This window comes from Lepidothrix coronata, unplaced genomic scaffold, assembly GCF_001604755.1.
Source record: "Lepidothrix coronata isolate B3197 unplaced genomic scaffold, Lepidothrix_coronata-1.0 Scaffold110, whole genome shotgun sequence".
NCBI classification, from domain to species: Eukaryota; Metazoa; Chordata; class Aves; order Passeriformes; family Pipridae; genus Lepidothrix; species Lepidothrix coronata.
The window spans coordinates 279,554-303,377 of NW_016690290.1; the positions used below are offsets into that span (position 1 = coordinate 279,554).

Consider the following 23,824-nt stretch of genomic DNA (forward strand, 5'->3'; position numbering starts at 1 on the left):
TAACACAGACATGCTAACACAGAAACTGGAGAAAACCTTGTCTAACTGAAATTAGAGGGGAGAATTTAGGTAGGAAATGTATTATTATAATGGAATTTGATGACACCCAGATTGACATTCCCTCATATGGAATCAGGGATTTTTGATGACTGCAGGCAAGAAAAACCTTGGGTTTGCCTCTTCCAAAGAGTTGGCACTTTCATCAGGCTGGTCCAATGTTATCAGAAAGACTTTTTAAACTAAAATTTACAGGCAAATAGAAAACCAAAACAGTTGATTTTTTTTTTTCATTAAAATACAAATTGGAAAAAAATAAGTCTCTGTAATTCTATCAAAGCCATTATTTAAAACTGTAGAAGTCTCCTATCAATTACTTTTTACTTTGCTCTTACATAGAGTAGGTTAGAACAGTGGTTTTTAGTTAAAAATTCATTTTCACTAAGATTCTGTTATGCAGCTAGGAAGAATTGATTTGCTTTAATAGAGCTCAACACTTAAAGTAGAAGAAATTTATATATTTATTGTGTATATATTTATTGTGCATTACAAGAAAAGAGCCACAGACTGGTCCCCCAGCCTCCCTTTTTACAACATCTGGACACCTCATGGAAGTTCCCCTTTCACTGAGAAGATTGCTTCATGACTGAAAACTGCTTTAATACCAGTCACTGAGACTGTTTTTTTCCTCCAGAAAATTACTGTTATATTAAAAAACCCCTACAGTTATATCAAAAATTGACTTGGACATTTACAGTAAAAATCATAATAACGTGGGATGGGAGGGGTGGAGCTACCACTGTGCTGATAGAGTTCATCCTGGTCCTCTTAAATTGCTGTGAAACTGGTCCCTGACCAAGCTACCTCAGAGGCCCAGAGGTGACCCAAGGTAAAACATCATCTGGGGAAGACAGGGATCTCAATCAGTGTCTTGCAAAAAACTGAGTCATACACTTTATACAGCACAGTTAATATCATATAAAAGATAGTCAACATATGAAAGACTGAATATATATTAATAAGGTAGAAATCTAATTATAAAATTAATTATAAGGGCCTTCTAATTGTTGCTACTGTTTATGTTCACATATGTAAACTTGGTGCTCTAACGTTTTGCTATATTAACTTGAAAATTTAATGTAAACGACTTCAGGTTTACATGGGAATTTTGGGTTCTGAAAAACAAATGATGCCCAACCATTTTGTGGTCTTAGACTGATATAAATGAATATGATTCAGCTTTTTTCCACTAGTTTTTTTTCCACTAAATATCAAGAAAAGTCAGCAGCATATGTGCTAGTTCACATGTAAAAACGTGATCATCACAGCAAGAAAGGAAAGCTGCATTTAAAGTATCTACTTAATAATTCCTCTCGCAACCTAAAACTTTAAACTTCAAAGAGCTCCAACCATTTTGTTCAGTCTGGTTAGGATTCTGAGAAAAGACTTTTCAGCTGATTCTCTTAATTTGCATCCTAAATTGACACAAAGCCTTAATTGCACCCCCGGCTAAAACTGAAGCCCTTCCCACCAGTACCGAACGACTCGCTGCTGCAGCGGGCGTGTTTTCACTGCCCCCCGAACTCCACCAACCCTGCCCCGAGGGAGAACAGCTCCCCACCTGTCAGCACGCAGATATGTTTGGTATGTCAGTCACAGTCGCTGCAAAGCTGGGATCCCACGAACTAAAAGACTGAGCTTTCCTATGACTTGGAGGCACATTTTCAAGGGGCCAAAACAATGGACCAAAGGGAGACTCTGAAACCGGGAAACCAAATTTACACTTCTACCATGGAAGCAGAAATACATGGAACCTCTAAAAGTAGAAATTCCTTGGAAAATACACGGAAACCCCTAAAAAATTAGGGCAACAGAAGAGTTCACCCACCAGAACTTTGTGGTCTGGGGAAAAAAAACCCAGCTTGTGTACCTTTTTTTACTTGGCAATGTTAAAATTCCCTTTCTCACAGTTTTTTTCTTATTTGCCATTTATCCCCAGCATAACTGAAGGTCATCTCCATTCTCCTTCCTTTCCTCCCCAGTAAGGAGGAGGGGGTGAGCGGTGTGGGAAAATAATGCATGCTGTGACTGCAAGCTTTATGTTGTTCTTAGGATAATATAGGAATCCTGTCTCCCAGCCATGGTAAAGCTTGATTAGGGTATACATGGAATCTTCACTATGAAAACAACTAGCTTTATCATACATATTTTTGATCCTGCTCTGAAGACCTACAGAAGAAAGTGATTTTAAAAGGTGCAAAAATACATTCTGAAAGGCTGAATCTGTCTACAGAGGAAATATGACATAATCTGTAATAGTCCAGGGTAGATTTAATTTCCACATCCTTTAAGCTTCATCTCTCTGCTGATGCTGAAAATCAAAGGGCCAGTTCAGACAGATTTTTTTCAGCAAGAACACTGAAGGGTGAGCAATATCTATGAAAATTTTTAGAGACACACCAGATTGTAATCTACCCCGCATTTTAAAAGTGACTAATATCTAATTTGAGAAAGTTTTTCACTAGCAGTGATTTGTTCTTATGCTCCTCGTCTTTCAAACTGGTGAAGTGTTATTTGTGATGATGATGATGAAGCACTTACTTAAACTTGTGAATGGAATTGACACCACTTTGGAGACCAGTGAAAAGAAAGAACCTGCAGAACTGCGCCTGAAAACGTGTACTCTCTACCTGCAAGTGTACCAAGAAAACAAACAGAATGCATCTGTAAGAAAATCATGCAAGTAGTGTCCCAGTTCTGCCTCCTTTACCACAATGACCTGATCGATCATCTCGATGTCAGTTTAGCAGTTACCTTTATGACTGGCCGCTCCTGAAGTGTCTGCTGCTCTCTAGTGGCTTCCACAGAAACAATAACGCACATTTCTACACTGAAAATCCATGAAAAACAAAAATCTACTTTTCAAATGCTTGACGGAAGAGATTGTCTCGATATCCTATGTTTTCTGCAGCAAAGTCTCTTTGAGGAGTTCCCTGTCCCCATTCTGGGGTTTGATACAATGGTTCATACAACCGCCGGGGGGGCTGCATGATGAAAAATATCAAGTATTGATATTATTGTTAAAAATTATCCTTTTTCTTAGGATATCAAGGGTTACATTAACCCTAAGAAAAAGGTTTATTTTAAAAATTCATAATTTCCCTGATCTGTTAACCATGTAGACTCACAAACAGCTGCACTATCACCACCAGGACCATGTACCAGGATAGAGGTACAAAGGGAGCAAAGCTTGAAAACTGTCTTTATCACTGAGAACAACCTGTGCACTCACAGTCCAAACTCCTGATTTCTTAAACATTTCTGTGGACTGACTGTGTACAACCAGCTCTTGCTTTGGCAGAAACCAGAACACTACCAAAACTAATCAGAGAGCGTGCAAAACCAATTTACATGCTAGTCATACATGTTCTAAGTTAAATCTTTCAAAAATGCTGTTAAAATCAATCAGAAGCTCTGTTAACATCTCTCTTTTTTGCCCCCACCTCACCCTTACATTTACAGGCCTCAGTGAGGTTGGTCCTCCAGAGTAATTTTCACCTGTCATCCCAATACTTCCAGCTAGATGCCAGTTTTTGCTGCTTGTTTATTTATTTATGCCCAAACCTGTCTTTCATCCTATCCCTTAAATCTAGAAAACCCTGCTCAAATTAATTGGTATTCAACTTAAAATCCAACCTCGAGACATATTTACACTTTGATGTTTACAGTAAACTGCCAGTTAATGATGGAGACAAAGATTGCATGCAGGGAATTTCGATACCAAAACCACTGTTTACTTCCAGCTTCAGGAAGTCTCCTAAGTATGCAAATAATGAGCCTTGTTGCTCTGTGTTGTTTCTTATTTCTTCCATTAAATTAGTTTGTGCAATTATTGCAATATACTAAATGAAAGAAATCTCTCATGTTCATAGATCTGAATGTTCATAGATCCAAACCATTCTTTTAGTTAATGATTAACACTGGAAACATTTCCTATGTACACTGGCCCAGAAGAGAAGGTAACTCTTTGAGGCTAATACTTTGATAAAAAGCTTGTTAGGGGATGCTTTAGAATTCCTGTCTCAGTATGCCAGGGACGACAGAGTCCATAGACGTGAAAACTTCCATAACTTTTCAAAAAGCACTTATGTTATGGTCTACTCAGCAAAGGCTAAGCCAGAGTTGACAAACAACAGACTTTATCATTGCAGTAGTAGTTCTCAGAGTGTTAAAGGACAATTCACAGACAGTCACAGAATGGATCAATTTTGTAGTTAGACTGTTCAATTTGTGCATGATGTCATGGATTCGTGAAGATGAAAGTCAAGAAAGTAGACATACAAAATCCTGAGCAGAATTAATCAGCTGTGTGTCATGGTATAGCCTCTGTTGTCAAACACTATGTGAGCCTACCTTCATTTGCAAGTGTAAGTTAAGACAGTAGGAAAAATATACAGGACAGTTTTACAAGACACAGGGGTAGCAGGACTGTCTCACTGATACAGTACCTCACAGCCATCTTTTTATACCTAATCCATTATTTGTGAGCTTCCTTTAGCACCACTATGACAAAGGGGCTGTAAAACAGCTAGTAGAGGAGACTCGAATGACTGAAAGATGTGGCTGAGGAAACAAGGAAATGAGGATGGATGTAGGAGGAAAAAAAAGTTACAAACTCATTATGTATGTTAGAACTGTCGGGACAGAACAGATGAAAAGAACAAGTACACCAAAATTATCATGATGTGCCTGAGAAAGACAACCTAATGTGGAAAAACTGCCATGGAATCAGAGAGTCTTAATTCTGTTTCCAAATTACCTTGTATGTTCCAAAAATTCGTACAGAGGTTACTTAATCTCCTACATTTTCTGTCTGTAAAATCAGAGAGAATGCTTATGTGATAGGCAACTTGGGGATATTCAGACTGAATTTAGCCAATTTAATAGTTCTTTTCTTTCTGTTTCTAATATCTATATCTGTATCTAATATCTAATAATAGAGGCTGTTTGCCTCTATTCAATGAAGTTTAGGCAAAAGGTGAAACAAGGATTCTACTGCCTGTAGGTACAAACGTACAAACAAGCTACTACAGGGCGTGCTGGGGTGTGAATATGCAGCACATCACATGCTCTGCAACCTGTTCTTTGTCCAGATTGTTATTGCTCTTACTGCACAAAACTGCACTTCATGATACTTCGTTAGCCAACAGGAACTTGTGTACAATATACATAGGTACTCAGGCTAGGTGACCATGCTGGGCCCCTCATTCTTTATATACAAAATTATTTTCTTCTGGGAGTTACAATTTTTAAATATCTTTAGAGAGCAGATGCATCTCATATTTCAAGAACACATGCACATGGCAATAGACTACACCTGTGAAGAAACTGTTGAAGACATCAGAAATATCATCAGGCAAAGCAAAATACATTTTAGGAAACTCTTCCAAAAGCAAAAAATCCCTGAGACCAGCTTTCTGTTTGGGAAGATCTTTATATTCTGGTTCCTTTAAAAATCTAAACATTCAGCACATACTTAATTTTAAGCTTGGGAGTGGTCATATTAAAGTCAACGAGATGAAATAATGCATGCAACGGTTATGCAGGAACAAACTCCTTGCATAGTTAGGGATTTCCCTTGCTTTTATAACAGATCTATTTGAATGACTTTGGTAAAACAATTTATTTATCCTGTGGAAAAGTATGACACTCTCTGTACACAAATTTCTCCCTAAAATACCAGTGTATGTGCACACATACATGTGTGCACACAGACACAGTTACTGTGTGCTGACTGATTCCTTGTGCTGATTGAGCAAAAGGTTAAATGATGATTCATCAGCTCACTAAACCTTTTGGGAATAGGTATCATTTTCTCTGTATTCTAGTGAATATGTGAATACTGTAGGTTACAAAAGAAATAAATGCCAGAGGCTCTGAGATGGCTGTGTTACATAAAAGTGAAAGCCGAGTGAAAAACCTGGGTGTCATCTGCAGCATCCCCCAGCTCAGCTGAAAATGGAGAGCTGTGAAGGCACAAATGATACTTCAGCAAAACCAGCTTCCCACTGGATTGCTTTTCCTAAATGCAATGATTCGTAACAGGCAGTCCCCCTTGAGACAGGGTTTAAATTCCTGAAGAAAGCTGGCCTGAAACTAAGGTAATACTGAGATAAATATATTGTAGACTGAGAAGGAAATCCCTTTTAGATGGATTAATAAGAGATGTAGGCTTCATCTTCTTTGTCTTCTCTGATGTATAATCTGCCCAAAATTAAACTAACCTACAAAAAAATCTGTCCCACACTATTGTGCTCATCACATCTAAATCGAAAATATACAACCAATTTGAAACATCATTTTAGAGGTCTGATATTAAAACTCCAAATCATGACACAGCATACCAGAAACTCTATTTTCAGAATGTAAAAATCAGGCATAATACAACATGGGTCTTAAATATATTACTTTTAAAAATCAAAGCTTGTATTATCAATGAAAAATGCCAGGATTCAGGGTGCATTTCCAATTTGCTGCAAGTTTGAGACTAAAATCATTTTTTGGTTCTATTATGGAACTAAAATAAAAAACACTCCTTTTGTTCTGTGGCCTTCTAAGACATCTTACAGTAGCCTCTGGGCTCATTTCTAAAGTGAGGGATTATATGTGATGGACATAAAGCAACTATTTGTGTGTGATCTTCCCTGTAAACGTAAGAAGTAATAACCTTGAATTGCAGTCTGACCTCTGAGGCATGTTGAAATCAAATGCCTACAAGGTAGGTCTATATTCCTTGCTTTTTAAAAAACACCTTTAAACACTTTCGCAATCAAAACCTAAAACTTTCATTTTAATCAAGTTGTGGAAAACTTTGTAAAGGCAATTGTTTATATGTTTAATATATACTTTACATATATAACATTTTAGTCATTCTATCTGAGAAAATTTATTTTTTAAACTTTAATATATTATTTTAATTGAAATTTCTCTGTTATTATTTCTCCCTTATTGTCAATCCAGGAAGCCATTTGAAAAACCCTAGTTTAAGAAGTCTACCTTCCTTAAGAAGTCTACCTACATACCTTCCTATCTGGTATTAATTCCTATAGAATTTATACCAATTCTATTAAAACTCATAAAAGTATTTTAACAATAAAATTTGGAAGCATTTTGCCCTCCTGTGTTGTATGATGATAATTTTGTTAGATCTATACTTAACCATGGTAATATATTATCATACTTTTCCAACTCTTAGCCTGACATTTATTGTGCAGCCTTGGGCACTTCCCTTCCTCTCCTCTTTCCCTGCCTAAAGCAGGAGCAGTGAGAGCCCAGCCAGGGCTCACAAGCAGCACAGCCTCTCTCAGCTCACCAGGGCACTCCTGGAACCCACTCTGACCTTTGGCTTTCATTGTGAGGCATGATAGAATTCCTACAGGAATATTTTATGTTAAATACAAAACTGAACTCCTTGTCAGAATATTAACCATCTGAATTTTCTAGGAATGTGAATTCTGCTCAGAAGAAACAGCAAAATTCTTCTTTTGAGATGCAGGTAATGTTGTGGCACTGAAAGGAGTGCCCTCCTGACCCCTGGCTTGTACCCCGGGGCAGTAGATAGGGTTACTTCCTATCATTGCCTTAGCTTGGATAACTGGTCATAAAACTAAACTGTTTTAAAATTCCTGCAACATTTCCATCAACACCTGCAGCCTGGGTTTTCCTAGGCCAGTTTTAAATTTAGTCAAGAAATATTTCCTTACTTTCACGGCCCTTCTTACTATAGCATCCCTCAAATTTCTTGTGGATTGAATGGAGTCCTCTCCATTCCCAATTTCCTATTTCCTGAGCCTCTTCATATACAGGTTAAAATCCTTCTTCCTTAAATAAAAAATATTTGTATGCTGTATTATTTATTTGTTGTCATGTAACCATTAATTACACATCTAGAATTAGCATTTAAACATTAGATTTTAGAGATAATTAATTGTTCAAAGCAGCTCATGATGTTAAGAACGAGAAATCCTTAAGTTCTCCCTGCCATTGGATTTTTTAGTAATTACTGTTTCTTTAATATACAGCTCTTTGAAGAATTGAATACACTATAATATTAATCAAAATATGGGAAGTTGCTAGTTTAAGAGGCTTGTCTTTATCTTCTGGTTCAGACATATCAAGCTGGGTTTCCTGTGAGGTTTTTTAGGTTTTTTTTGGTTTTTGTTTTGTTTGCTCGTTCACTTTACTGAAAGATACCGACCTGAGGCACGTTTCTGCATCCCAGTTCCAGCCCACAGCAGAGATCAGAGACACCACCATCCTCCTTAAACAGGAATGATGGTGAGCCACTTTGTGCATGGAAATGGGAGGAAGCAGAAGGAAAAGGAAGTGGATTTGGCTGAAGCAGATAAGGTGAAATGTTTGTTCACACTGAGCCTGAAAGTATGAAACTTCACTTCCCAAGTTTAGCAATGCCACACTCTGTGTGTTTAATTTTGCCTGTAAATGCAGGAAATGAGAAGGGATTTCCCTGGCACACAAAAAAGCAATGGCAAGGCCATTTGGAGGTGTATCACTGTGCTACTCTGACATGCTGAAGCAGACCTGGAAATGAGCACACCTGAAATGAAACTCAGCACTGCAGAGTTGGAGGGTCTGGCACAGGGGCAGCCACAGGGGCAGCTCCCTGGCCTGGAGTAGCAGGGCCCCAGCTTCTTCAGAAATGGTGTTTCCAAGATGTTACAAACATTTAGGAACTAAGAAACTATAAAAACAGCTGAAGCACAGAAAGGGGTGTCATGTCCCCTGTTGTAAGGTGGAATTTGTGTGTGAGGAAAGTGTAAAACAGACCATGCCTTCAGGTCAGTTCAAGGCCTGCTCACCTCACCTATTGGCAAAAAAAGGCAGGAAAATGATCTGTGAGTTCCTAAACAGTTTAATTCTCTTTGATATACCTTAACATTTGTGGATAACACCATTAATTTGAAACATTAAAATAACATCACTACCCCTCTGTGTGCCTAAAACTATTTATGTGTTATATTACAGAGCAACAAGTACCCTATAGCCAGTGCAATGTGAACTTGCTGTTGAGAAATGTGTCATCGTGTTTTTAAACACATACCAAGCATTTTTTCATTTTTTGCTGTTGTGCTCAGGATGCTAAATATTTAACTTTATTCAACCCATGGCATTCATTTAAATGAAATGAAAGATCATATCACATGGCCAATCAGTTCCACTGGCTATTTAATTGTCTGGTTAACTCAAGCCAAAGTTCAGTGACCCAAATCAGGTAAAATCCTCAGTGCTGTGTGTGATAACATCTTTGTGATCAGAGCAGTGTATGCTTTCCTAGTTCTTGCACTCACAGAATTTCCATGTATTTCCAATGGTAAAAAGTTAAGATGTATTTTTTGGATCTCAGAAGGAACAAAGTATCTTTCTGTTATTCAAAGATAGAAAAACTGTGATGAGATTTGAAGAATTAAGGGAAGAAAAAGGGTTAGATGTAGGAAAAATATTCTGGTTCTTCTATTACAATTCTTCTCCAGATGTAATATTAAAGTTACAAGGAGTGTAAGTATAAGTGAAAAAGCAGCAACCTTGAAGTGTTAAAAAGAAAAAATAACATAGTTTTTTTAGGAAGCTCTTCCTCTTTATACAAAGTTTCCCAAACTTAACCCGTTACAGAAAATGACAATTGTGGCTTGTGGGCATTATTCCATGAATAATTTGCATTATCTGGTTCTTGCTCCTTGTGTTTCCATTGCTGCTGAGAATCTAACGGGTCCCTGAGTGCACTAATGATCCTTAATGACTCTGATTAGCTCCACCCTGCAGACCCTGCCTATAGGTCCTGGAGCCCACACAAAATCAGGCCTGGAACTCGCCCCCTCCCTGCCTTGTGTTGTTGGAATGCCTGTTGGAGTTCTGCCATGCCTGTGTGTGGCCACGGACCTCGCTGATACAGGCCCTGGCCTGTGCACTGATTTCCTGACATCAGCCCTGACTTACCATGGGGGTCCTTCCTGGTGATCACTGGCTGTTTGTGATGCTGGCTATTGTCCATGGACCTGATCCCCTGGCATCACACTTGGACCCATCTGCATAACAACAAACAACAGGAGCAGGGAGTGAACCCAGAGAGACAGATCTTCAATTTTCATGTTACTTTAGTCATCACAGAACAAAGTAAAATGGCTGGGGTTTAGTGTGATATACAGTGTGAGTCTTGGGGTAGAATGGATGTTTAAGGAAAGCACGGGTAGAACCCTTCAATTTGTGAACTCTTCTTCCTAGAAGTGCTTATGAGAAGTTCTTCAGCAAAATCAGGTTCTTCTGATTCTGATCTTTTTAAAGGCAGGATTAGTCAATTAGTATAATGCTATTCAAGGTGACAAATATAATAGGATTAATTAAGCCAAGCCTTGTTCATAGACAGTAAAAGTATTAGATACAGAAACTAAACATGGCTATAGAGAAGAAGGGAATTTGCAACCAAATCTCATTGATTCTGTTTTCCGCTGTATTCTTAATACTTCTCCTTTTTTTTCTGAAAGGAAATGCTTTTATGATCTTCTTATCATGGACATCTTCAACACTGCAAGAACCATTCCTAATTAATCTCAAGGAAGTCAAGATCTTTTGAAAATTTTTGAGAACACCTCAAGACTACCAAGAGCCTATAAATCAATACTATCACCTGGGGTGAGATGTGGGCTACTCAAGTTCAAGAGTCACGGTCCAGCTCAAAATGCTTATTGATGGTTTTGTTGGGAAGAAAAAAAAAGTTATTTTCTGGTATGAGGTAATTGTATTCTGTCAAACATTCTCAGCTCATGTAATTTATGCAATGCTTGAAACAGTGGGGGCTTGGGCTCCTGAAAAGTAAGAAAAAGACCAATTAGGTCACTCTGAAATGAATAGAATAGAATGAATGCTCAATATACTGTTGTGTTTTTTTGTGAACCTTCCTGCTTCAATGACTTGAACCTGAAATATGGCTCACAACTTAAACAATGAACAAAGTACCTCACCACTCGTTTCAGTGACTTCGAGGGTATTACAATTAGGCCTTTTTTTAAATGGAAAAGCCACATGGTGGCAGGAGAGAGCAAGGCATGGAAAAAACCTCCCTGCGAAACGCTTCCCTCAGTTTAGCTGTGACTTTCCCTTCCACAGCACAGCTGAAGCTTCTTGGCTATATTTTTAAATGTAATGGACATTAACGTAATTCATTAGTTACAATGCTTAACAAAGTGTCCATGACTTCTAAGTTTCTGCTACTACTGACCAAGTTCAATAGGGAATTATACAGTGAATGTAATATCACAGTAACTTTGGAAGTTATGCAGTGCAGCTAAGATATGGAATCTATAACCTGTTTTCAGATTGTCCACGCTGCCACACCTTCCCACAGCATCACTGATACAGTGACCAGAAATGATCTTCATACAGCTCTCTTCCTATGGTCACTTTTATGGTGACACTACCAGGTTGATGACAGGCCATAAGTAGTGCTTCAAATTCATAATTCTCTGAAAATGAAATATTTAGCCCTGAATTTTTTATGTAATGTGCCACATCATAAACAGATCTGCTATGCAAAAATGAAAAGTCTGCTTTTTCACTTTAAGATCTAGTAGGGGCAGTCTAAACCAATAATCCTCTGATTTAAAGCCATCTGGACATCCCCTTCACTTTATGGACATCCATAATTACGACACACTAATGTTTTGAGATGTCTCAGAACAGTTCTCACTGTTAGTACCTACACAATTGCAGCCAAAACTGAAGTGTATCCAGTTATTTTTGCAATCAAGCTGTAGTTTAAACAGCTGGTTTCTGCTAAATGAAGAATAAATGGATTTTGCAGTCGTAGCAGAGGTATAAAATCCTGACTTAAGAGCTGTGACTCTTTAACCTGTATTGGAAGATTCTGGTGCATCTTTTTTGTTAATTCCATCATTTAAATCACTGATTTGACATATTCCATAAAAATGATTTTTTTCTAACCCAAACCTCTCTTCGACTTAAATGAATCTGGTTTAAAATGTTGAATCCTTACTAAGAACCACTTGCATGACTTTTAAAATAATTGATTTAAGGGGAAAGAACACATGAAGGAATCAGACTGCATCTGATTCTCTTATCTCCACACCTTTCAGTGCAAGAACTTTCTTAGGACTGTAAACAGTGTTGTAAAGCCTCTGAAATTCCAGTGGCCATAGTCCTGGTCACACCCAACTCTCAATGCCAACAGGGGCAGCACAAGCCACTCGCCCTCTCAGAGGACAGGCTGCTGTCTCCAAACTCTGTATAACTGGATTTTTTTCTTTAACCTATTAACGACCAGTGGAGATCACACTGAGAAGTTTTCTAATAAAGAACTGTTTTAGCAATTAACTGATCTGACAAGAAAGCATTTACAAAAATCTGAAACTGTGTTGCAACAGAGTAGCTTTCACTTCCCTGTCTGTTCTCTTTTTATACTCAGCTTTCATAGCTGAACTTCTCACTTTTGTTCTACGTCCATATGGTTCTTAATAATCTTAACTGACTTATTTCTCATGCTTTTCTACTCAAAAAAGAGCCAACAACTTCTCCTTCCTCTTCCCCTTTCCCAATACATGCAGAAAAGAGAGTAATACAAGAGTTGTAGAAAAACCTGTAGAGAAAATCTTCACCACTGTTAATACTTGTTAATTCTGCATCTTCTAAAATATTTATTCTGTACCAGACTCTTGCTTGAACGTGAAAGAATTTGCATTCCTATGTTGTGTCTGTGACACCTGTCAGCTTTCATGTTCTATTATTCCTTTCACACAAGTACTGCAGGCAAATCTTTCTTTTAGTCCTGTTAATAGTAAGCCTAAGAGTTTCACAACTACAGCCTTAACTGTCTTTAAAATGGCTCTTAACTGTGCTCTACTTCTTCCTAGAAAATGTTCTGATGGTTTTGTTAAAGAAAAAAAGATTTCTTTAGTATAATGCAGTTTCCCTGTTTCTGCCTCAAATAAGGATCTGTCATGTTCCTTGTGCTACTTCTTAAATTATCAGTTGCCTCTAAATATACACAAAGCTCCATTGTTTTAACCCAGACATCTGATATAACTCTTTTACCAGGATGCTTACAGAAATGCTTTGATATCAGCAGGCAGCAAAGGTGTAATGCTGATGCTTTTTCTTTATGATCTTTTTTATCCTTCTTGTATATTGGCTATTCATGAACTAAAAATTCTTCAGGTTTTCCTTCAATCCTGTTAATACAGCACGAATTCACTTTAAGCAGCACGATCCTACTACGGTAAACATGATAAATTCCCCGTGAAAACCCAGGCAATGTTCACAGCAAGTTTCAGACTGGGTAAGACTTTAATGTTAGGAGAGAAATGTTAGAAGATTATTAATTTTTACAGATTTAAACTATCTGGTCACTCCTAGTACTCAGTGTTCTAAGCAGTGTTGCACTGATTCCATTATGTTCCCTGTATTTCAGTGTAACCTGAGGTGATTTGACTCAGGTGACTGAAGTGGCCTTCTCTCAGCTCAGCCTTCGTCCCTGCTGTGTCATGAGAAATAGCTGGACACTGCAAGCACACAGACAGACTTCATAAACGAGGATGGCAGAGTTAGTAAGTACGAAAAATAAGAGGAACTCGAATGACACGAAACCTCATTTTGTCCAGGAGAGTAAGTGTCTCAAGAGTTACTAGCAAGACTGATCTCACCTTCTATTTTGATAGTCACTATTTTGATCTAGGTTGAACAATCAAGGAAAATCTTTGTTTTCTACCAGTCTTCCAATATAATCTGTCAAATGGATTTGTAAGGCAGCCAACAAGAAGCATGAATATCGTTATCAGCAGATGCAGCATTTTGGACCCAATCTATGCTACACCTTAGGTTTGGCTGGGATTCAGTACTTTAGGAGAGGAGAAGGTCCACTGGCTGAATGGGCCTACTGCAGTCCCTGTTGCCTGGTGCCAGAGCACGCTGGCACAGCTGGAGCAGCAGGCCTGGTACACTGGTGTTCACTGCTAAAGGAGGCAGCAGTGAACTGTCACCACATGCTGACATGGACTCTTATGGGCCCAGTTACGGTTGTGGCAACAAAAATATTAAGTTGGTGGGGCTTTTATCTGTGCATACCAACATTTGCAAGAATTAACTCTATTTGCTCTGTATAAAAGTGAAATAAGTTAAAGTTGCTGTTTTAGTATCTTTTACTACGTCTCAAATAGCCTTCAAAAGAAACATAGTTCTGAAAGATGACTGACTACTGGAGGCAGCTGTCCAAGGCCATTAATGAGAACACGAGACAGCTCTAGCTCCTTGAACGGATCACATGGTGTACTTTAATAACACAGTTATGAGTAAAAAGCAGTGGAGAAAGTGTGTGAACTGAATATTGAGGCAGAAAATTCATGCTAGGTATAGGGCACAGACTGACAGAAAGGAAAATTCGGGTCAGGTAGCCTGTACTGAAGTTTGTCTGGGTCTTTCCCCCTGTGAGTTGTGCAGTGCTTGGCTCCTCGTGGCCCAGGCTGCAGTGCAGTGCAGTGCTCACTGCCCATGGCACAGTCTCACCTGTGCCCATGGCACAGTCTCACCTGTGCCCATGGCACAGTCTCACCTGTGCTGGGGTGTTCAACAGCAAGTGACTCCTACCTCAGGAACACAGGGAAATACAGCTTCACTGTTTATGGGGTAGAGAACTAAAGTTACTGCTTTCTTTGTGAGATAATGCCATGTTGTTATACTGAATGTACTAATAACAATTAAAGAGGCATTAGCGGGATGAAAAAAGAGTTGGAGGTGGATGGGGTAAAGTCTGAAGGGTTTCATCTGTTTCTTACTCTTTGCTGCAAACAAGGTCTTGTTAAAGTTTTCTTTAATTTCAGTGAAGGAATCCTATTGAAGGAAAGCCCTCTCTGCTGTGGACTTTTCTCTTATTGAGAAGAAATAATGACTTTTTGATAACAAGCAGGAATAACACATGTGCAAAGTTTAGAGAAATATTTTCCCATTAGCTAAGGATTTTACTTCCCCATGTTTATTTTAGTCTACATGTTAAATTAATACAACTTAAATATACTCGGTTGTGACATAATCAGACTTGGAAAATTAAGTTCTAGTTAGTATTTGTAATTTCTTTGTAAGAATGAGTAACATAACTATTTAGCAGCTGTCCAGAACAAGATACAGGAAATTACAATATGTTTCTTAATCAGTAGTTATCTTGATCTTATTACAAATTATTGACTTAAAAATTAAGAAAAGTAAGGATAAAAATGTTAGGCACAATTGAAATAAATAAAACTTCAAAAGCAAACACTTGATAACATGCAGTATTTCACAGTGAGTTTGCACACATTAACAAAAGTCCTTGCAAGTACTAAATTTATGGGTTTCTCATGGTGAAGTCCCCTCTATTCTACAAGAGAAGAAAAAGTAACACTTTTATTTGCAAGGTGAAGTTCTTCTGACGTTAGATACTTTGTACTGCTACCATATTTTCTTACACATTACAAATGGTATCAAGGATCTCTCCTTCCTTCTCACCTAAGCCTGATCCAATTCCTCCATAATTTAATAGACATCTTGGAAGCTTAACTGAATCAGAAATTTGGAGGATACTCAGAGTACATACATTTAATACATCAATAGTTGAATTGCCTCTGAAGTATGCAATGTGTTTGACATCAAATATAGCATGCAGTCTGTAATCATATTTGTCACACAACACAGAGTTCTCATACCTCCTGTTTTTTCTGGAGATGTATCACACTTCACATTTGACTTTTTCAAACCTATTACCACGAAGTAATGCAGTAAAGGAGCTTAATTGTGTAAACAACAATTATTATTTTCAAACCTAAATAATGAATAAAAATAGCTTTAGATTTTCCATCTACCCAGAAGAGTATGTCATTATTGTACTTTAAAACTTCTTACCCATATCAAGAATTTAACTATGGACTCTTAAAACTTTAGATTATATAAGGATTTTTGACCATCTAACGATTTTTTTCTGAAGAAAAACTTAGTTTTAAATTTTCAAAGCCTTTCCTTTCCACAAGGAGTTATTTTCTGCTCACAGACTTCCTAGAAATCAGAAATAATACAATGGAAAGTAAAAATGCTGTATTCCTTACAATTTGAGCTTCTATCCACCTTGCTGAGGTTCTCAGCAACAGTGAAATAATGCTTATTTCATGATGCGGATATTAACTTATGAACTGAACTAGGTTGTCAGTGCCAATTCTTATAAAGCACACAAGAAAAAAACCAAACCAAAAAGCTTTTATCTGTCTCTAGCTTTCCCTGGACTGCTTAATAAACGAAACTAGAGTATGAGGAGAAAGGACTACTGAAGAAATGACACAGATTAATCAACGAGTTCCTTGTTAGAGATTTTCTGTGCCTACTAAAGCATCTTCTTGTTTGTTTACAACCAAACTTCTTTTCTTGTCTTCCTCTGTCACAGTCTGACTCATCTGCTCAAACAGCTTTGACATCTTGGCAAATCTCAGGTGATTCTGAAATCTTCGTGCAGCAAAAGCATAAAGCAGAGGGTTAATACAGCTACTGATGAACACAAGTGCTCCAGAGATGTACACTCCTTTGTCTACAATTTCATCCAGTGCCAAAGACATTTCCTCATGAGAGAGTTCTATTTCGATGGAAATAACATCTAGGATGTTGAAGGCGTGGTGAGGGAACCAGCACACAAGGAATGCCACCACGATGCTGGCAATGAGCCGGCCTGATCGCTGCTTAGATTGGTAAGTCATCCTGCTTATCCTTCGGGCCACACACACATAACAAGTGCAAATAATTAAAAAAGGGATTACAAAACCTGCAAGAGTCTCCAGCAAAAGATATGACACCTTCTGTCTGTTAGAAGAGTAGCTGCGACATGTGCAGAGCAGTTGACCATTCATTTCTTCTGTCTCTTGAAAGGGAATGACAGAAATGCCAAAAGTAATAGACAGGAACCAAATGAGGAACATGATTAAAGAAATCTTTTCTTTTCTTTTGTATCTTTGAATTGTGAAAGGGTAAAACACAGCCACTAACCTCTCCAAGCTCAGTGCTGTAATTAGAAATATACTTGCATACATGCTGCAGTAAATAATGAAAACCAGTATTTTGCAGAAGATGACTCCAAAAACCCATGAGTCAGCAAAGGAGTAAATCCAGATTGGTAAAGTGATCAGCACGAGGACATCAGCAATGGCCAGGTTCAAGATCAGCAGCACTGAAAGAGACACTTGCTTCATTTTTCTACAAACAGTCCAGATGACGATGCAGTTTCCAGGGGTCCCAATAATAAATGACAAGCTCAGTATTATGCAGACTACTGACCTCACAATATTCCATGTTGAGTGGATACTGCTTTCCTCAGCTTGACTCATTCTGGAAATTCTTCAGTTCTTGGTTGCTCTGGGCCCTGCTTTTATTCTGAAGGTGTTAGTGAGCTACTGGAGAGCAAGTTCTCTAACTGCTGCTCTGTAGGGTAGTGTGGCCTATGATCTCCTACCCTAACACACATCTGACCACATAGGGCAGTTCCTGTTGTTTAGGAAGATGTGCATTTTTGCACACAAAGCAAAAATAAAAATACAGTGCAGCATCTGACTTTGCTTTCAGTTTTACATCCATCATGCTTTAGCAGATTTTGAAGACTGTTGGTGGTCTTTCTAAGCTGTCCTTATTTAAAGAAACTCACTACTTTGTTGAAGTTACTGATCTAATCAACAGCTGTGAGCTTGCTCACATGAGTTAACTCAACATTTTATTTTATAGAAACAAAAAAAAAAAGAGGGGTGGCAGATAAACTACAAATGTGCATTATATGTTTGACAGGAATTTCTGTTTCAAAGCATGAAAAGTTGTGCTTACTGTTTTCCTGTCACCTCTTTTAATTCAGCAGAAAACAGTCAACCACAATTTAGAAATACACTGGCATAGAGGAAATCAACATTTGCCCTATAGTGAGACTGTCTTGGTACAATAAAGTGGGTTGGACCTGTATTTCGAATTCTCTGGGAAATTGCCATTCTTTAGCCAAACAATAACCATGAGGATTTCCAGTCTGGATACAGGCTTACAGGAGGAAATGCTCCATGTCAGAGAGAAAATATACGAATGTGTTGTCCTCCTGAATGTATCCCAAATTCTTCAGAGTCTGGCCAAAGAATATGAAACTATTTTGTTATCCTGATCTCAAAACATCTTCTTTTGAAGTTAAATTCTAAAATGTTAAAGGAGGAACTAAAACAGCAGTACAAGAGAAATGTTCAAGAGTCACAGAAGTGAAACTGGAAGGGTATTTACCATGAAAAAAGATTCACAGAAACAAAGGAGTTATGCATAGGTTTTCTAAATTTAAGAATGTGATACAGATTATTTCCCTAATTTTACAAACCTGGCAAATGTAATGCATAATATCAAGTCAAAAAGTATTTTTCACCATGTAAAAAGGATTGCAACATCATCACCCCCAAATCAGCTTAGCTGGTTTTGATCTCGTAAGAGTATAATGAGATCAAAAGCAAATCCAGAATAACTCCACTGAAGTATTATATCTTCAAAATACTATTTGTGTAATAAATTTTAATTTGGATTTAATCTGATACATGATTCCAATTCCTTTCATTTTTAACTACATTTAATAAAGATTGGGTAGGGGAAAATCCCAACCAAGTTGTTTGTATTCTAAAGGTAATTTCTGAAAACCACTTGTGAAAATGGGAGGAAGTTCTGGGCAATGTTGCTTCTTCTAATGAAATCACCTTTATACATATTATTTCTCCAGAAGTAACTTCATAAGGGCTATTTCTTAATTTATTGCCAGTGGGTTATCTAGATTAAACTAAGATGCAGATTTTTATTGGAAAAAAAAATAACAGAGAGATGCCTAGTACTTTTTGTCACACAGTGCTACAGGGACTGGCAGGTTCTTTAGGTAAAGTCCATCTTTTGTTGGAAAAGAGCAGTTGTCTGTACAACCATTGGTATTAGTATAGTTCTAATCCAGTGGTGTGTGGTTGAACTTCCAAAGCATCTGTCCTTACAGTTTTCAGAAACATGTTTCTCCACTTCAGCTGAAGTTTGCTTGCCAGATGGCCTCTGCCTCTGGCTGTGTCTTTCATTTGAGCAAGAAAACAAATGAATCTCTGAACTGGGATTTCTGTTTCTAAAAAGATCCCAGAGAAGTATTGAAATACTAAGATTTGCTTGAATAAGACTCTGAAGACAGGCTATTAGGCCAAATATCACAGATATTAGAGTTAATGTCTAGGGAGCATGTTTCTGAAGAGCTCTGTGTGACTCCTGGCTCACTATAAAAACTGCAGACTGTCAGCAGTCTTCAATGTTCTCTAAAAGTGTCTGACTGTCATCAAATTTACATTAGTAGTACACAAACTTTATGGAAAATTTAACAAATGTTTCCATTAATAGGGGGAGCAACACAGTATATTCAATCACACACAAAACACAACAGTGGCTGAACAACTCAGGATCTTACTCACTCTGGTGACCAAACGTGGGTGGGGCTTTAACGAATGGAACCGCGAATCTGGACTTCAGACCAAGAAGCTCTGGTCTAATTCATCAGCAGGAGTGAAATTAGGCTGCATCTGTGTGCTTAAAAAAAAAACAACCTGAAGTGTTTTGTGAGCATGCATATTACATGTAGTGCAACAACTCGGTCATCAACACAGGAAAGTTCCTGTAAGTCTGTCACCTTTAGATTGGCAAATAACTTCTGAAAAATTTCCAAGCTCAAGAAGTCTGTGTTACTGCTACAAACCACTTTGAATAGAATTTGCTTTGGCTAAAATATCAGTTGTGTGTTTCACTCATCCTTCAAATGATTTCACTTTGAATGCATGCATGAGCTTCCCTCTGGTGGACGCTCTGTAATTTACACCACCACTGAGCATTTTCAAACAGCTGTGTTTGCACCACCAAATGTAAATTAGAATTGATTTTTATAAATTATAATTGCATATTTATTCTGAGAATCAGAATTTCACTTAAAGATTCTGAGAGTCTTTGGGTCAGAGCCTCTGCACAAAGTGCATCCACCCCTCCATGCAGCCAAGAGCATCCCTGTAAGGATTTACAGGCATGGCAAACCCGTAACACATAACTTATATCAACAGCTGTGCCAAAAAGACGTTGAAAATCCTCTTTAAATTTTGTCTTCGGGAGGATCCCCGGATGTTTGTCTAGCAAGTGACTGTGCAGTAATGATTCCCCAGTATCATGTGTCTGCTGAGATGCTGGGACTGATGTTACAACCTTGTTTCCTGCTAATGCTGAGGGGAGGAAGTTACTAGTCCGAACCCCTGAGTTCTTCAGCCTTGAATCAAGGTAGTATTTGCAGGATTTGTACAAATGTTTTACAGAAAGCTCAATTCAATGGTGTGAAAATGACACACTTTGCCTTGATCAGAAAACTATGGGTTAGTTCACAGCTGACCTAACTGTTGCTTTCTCTCCTATATAAATGGGATTTCATGGAGGCGCAAAGCAGCTGTTAATATCTCTGCTCTGCAATTACTGCAAAGGAAAGTGCAGTGTAGGAAAAGACACACCCCAGACATCTCTGTGGTCTTACAAACACTTTGTGACAGCAAGTGTGAGAACACTCTCAGTGCTGCTTTACCACAGAGAAAATAACTTCGTGAAGAGCTACTCTGGGATCAGTTCCAGAATGTAATAAAAGATGTGTACTTTGCACTATGAAGTTTGAAATATTCTGTGCTGTGTACATTGTTGTTAATCAGTATTCTAAAGATATTAAAAAATTGTATTCTTTACTCAGCTCAGTGGCAAATAATGATAGTTTTATATGACTGGCTAGAGAAAATATTTCCTTCTTGTTAAGCTCAGGGAAACTGCTTTAGAACTTTGACAGGGGAAGTGCTTACAAGGCTCCTGTTGTATGTACACCATACATGTCTACATATTTGCACCTCTCTTGCCCTAACAGACTGATCACAGGCAGTCAGAACATGTTTCCACGGTGAAAACCATGGGGAAATATTCTCCTAGTACAGACATACCAGGTGCATCATATTAGAGGTGTTAATTAAGGTAGTGAACTATATTTATAATTCTGACTATAAGTAGGAATACGAACAACAATTATGCAGAGATTATGAAAAACTTAAGATATCTTTTCTCAACATTACTATGAATGTACACAATTTTAGTTTCTTGTTACAGTACAAGTTTTGAACAGGAAATGTATAGATGCATTACAGTTTAAGGTGAGATTCTGGCCTGCCCTGAATCAGCTATCACTAACCTGCTATTTGTATGTATGCAAACTGTTGCTGGCCAAAATCCTTATCTACACAAGCATATCTGGCACTACAATTGCTACTGGGTACATCAAATACAGCATTTACATACTCTTCCTTTTGAGTAATAAATTAGTGATGACAAATACTACCTGGACGATTTGCTGCCAAATATTACTTGTTGGGTTTTTTTATTGTTTAGCTAAACCTATGGCCATTTTACCTTGTTTACTGGGATTGCATGTAAATATTATTCTACCGTATGACCGAGATCTCTTTTTGTTATTCATCAGAGCGATGAAAGTCTTTCGCAGTGCATGTCTTAGTGACGGACCTGTGATTAAAAACACAAACCCACACTTCACAGTGCATGTGCAGCAGCGACAGAGGTTGTTTTGCTGTTGTTTTGCTCTTGTTTTGCTGCTGTTTTGCTCGTTACCCGAGCACACGCTGTTTCCTGGACCGTGATCTGACGTCAAGGGCTCTCCCGTGTAGTTCTGTATTTTCAACACAGGGCGGCACTGGGGAACCACCTTTGCTTTTTGGCTCAGCCTGCAGACCACGGAGCTTCAAGGCCGCGGGTCTCCACAGAACAGGTTATCCTGCACTAGGAGGTTGGATGGTTGAGACTAAAATTTCAATATTGTTTCTAATTTTTTGATAAATTTATAGATAAAAATAACAATATCTTTTTTGTCTTGTAGATCACATTATTTTCTAAATACTCTTATTTCTAGCTGTCTTAGTTCTGTTTTGATATATATCCATTTCCAATGTTACATTCTGCTGTAACTGATACAGTAAGGGCAAATCCTTCTGCAATAAAAATAACATTAATTTTAATTAAATAAATTTAATTTTCTATGCCTCCGAAGGAACAAAGTTTGGAAAGTCTGGTAAATATATTAACAATTGCTCCTTCAGTGTAGTTTCCATTTGTGTCTTCTTGTAGTCTTTTTGAAAAGCAGATCAAATTGTGATCTCTCATGTTATGAAACAACCCTGCTCAGCAGATTTGAGCACTTTTCAAGACTAACTTATTTCCTTTAATACCACTAGCTTGGGTTCTAGTGTGACATGAAGTCCTGGTTTTGTGGCCTTCTATCAGGAGGCTGGTTAATTGTGCTGAAATTAGAAAGGCTGTACGAATCGTATGAGGAACACAAAGAGTGTTCTCCTGCTCTGAGGCAGCCACTGTAGGTGTGTTAGCTGAAGAAACCTGGAGAGCCATGCCCACGCCCTCAGCACTCAGTGATTACCATACCTGACATGCTGTTCTGCACAGCTCCAGAAACCTGCACTTGGCACCACGCTGCTCTTAGAGTGATCTTGTCCAAGCATTCTTAATCTGAAATAAAAAGTAGTCAGTGACAGCTCTTTACTAAGCACACCCATAATATATTGTATGGAAAAAGTGTAAGATATGCAATCTTCAGGCACAGGTAATTTATTATCATTCTGTAATGTGATCTATTGCTTCTGTAGAATTTTTATACAATATTAGAAATGGCTGTGAACAATGATAACTTCTCCATCAAATGAAGCATGCGTTTTCACTGGCAGAAAGTGAAAAGCTAGCACAATTTTCTTAGTTAAAAATATAATTATTTATGGATTTTAATAGGAGAAATGGCTAATAGACTCTAAAGTAATCTGATACATTATTCCTACATTTGAATCTTGAGCCTAATAACATGATCTGGGTTTAGGCTGTCTTATTTCTTATGTTCTAGTGTTGAGTCAGACCAAGAAGTCCTTTTAGCCCAGGATCTTGTCCCTGGTAGCAGCCAGAAGCAGGTGCTTAGGGAAGAATATAAGAACAAGCCATGTGTGACTATACTTGCCCCACATATTCTCTGGCATTTAGTCATTTGTAGCTGAGGAGTTTCCTGAATCAGGGATGGGTTTTGTGTGTTTAATAAAGTGTTGTGGACTCTGTAGACTTCCTAGGCCTATCCTTGAACTCAGGTGAAGCTGTAGCACTGCAGCTTTGATCCCTGCTGTGTGAAGAACCTCCTCACTCTGTCTGTTTGCTGCTCTCCTGTTGGTTTCCTCTGGCTCACCAAGTTCATGTGTCGGAAAACCAGCGAACAGCAGATCCCTGTTCACCCTTTCCACAGTCCTTCCCTGACTAAACAATTCCCTGACTTAACAATGCATCTGTTGTCATTTCTGAGCTGCAGCCTGAAGAGTTCTTGCACACAGGAATGCAGCTATATCCCTTTCTGTACCCTGTACAGCAATCATGCCATGCTTTTCATCATCCCTTCATTCTTTTCATCATCTCTTCATTCAGCTCTTTTATGTTCTCCTTCAGACAGAGGAACAGACTGAAGTTCAAGAGTTCAATTAAACCACAGTGTGCTGATGAGAGAAAACAAAACAAATCAAGCCACATGGAGGTCTCAGATCCCCCATCTCAAGTCTATTTGTTTGACCCTGCTGCAGTGTGACAAGGAGGACAGCTTGCCTGTCCATACTGCACTCAAAAGTGTTCTTTTCTT

The 23,824-nt window shown here is 38.2% G+C and overlaps 2 protein-coding genes across 2 annotated transcripts in view; both read right to left on the reverse strand.

The window, feature by feature from the left end:
• Positions 1-23,824, reverse strand: part of ESRP2 (epithelial splicing regulatory protein 2) — a 179,431-nt gene that overhangs the window by 62,442 nt on the left and 93,165 nt on the right. The window contains exons 8-10 of the mRNA XM_017824396.1: positions 22,585-22,668; positions 19,539-19,653; positions 10,012-10,100 (exon numbers count right to left, since the gene is read on the reverse strand). The gene's annotated coding sequence lies outside the window, so the exon portion shown is untranslated. The remainder of the gene's footprint in view (positions 1-10,011; positions 10,101-19,538; positions 19,654-22,584; positions 22,669-23,824) is intronic.
• LOC108501987 (leukotriene B4 receptor 1-like) lies at positions 6,690-17,783 on the reverse strand. Its single transcript, XM_017824399.1, has 3 exons — positions 16,383-17,783; positions 13,292-13,295; positions 6,690-6,701 (listed from the first exon to the last, which is right to left on the reverse strand). Exon 1 carries the CDS (start codon positions 17,415-17,417, stop codon positions 16,407-16,409), a length of 1,011 nt encoding a protein of 336 aa, XP_017679888.1. The 5' UTR covers positions 17,418-17,783; the 3' UTR covers positions 6,690-6,701; positions 13,292-13,295; positions 16,383-16,406.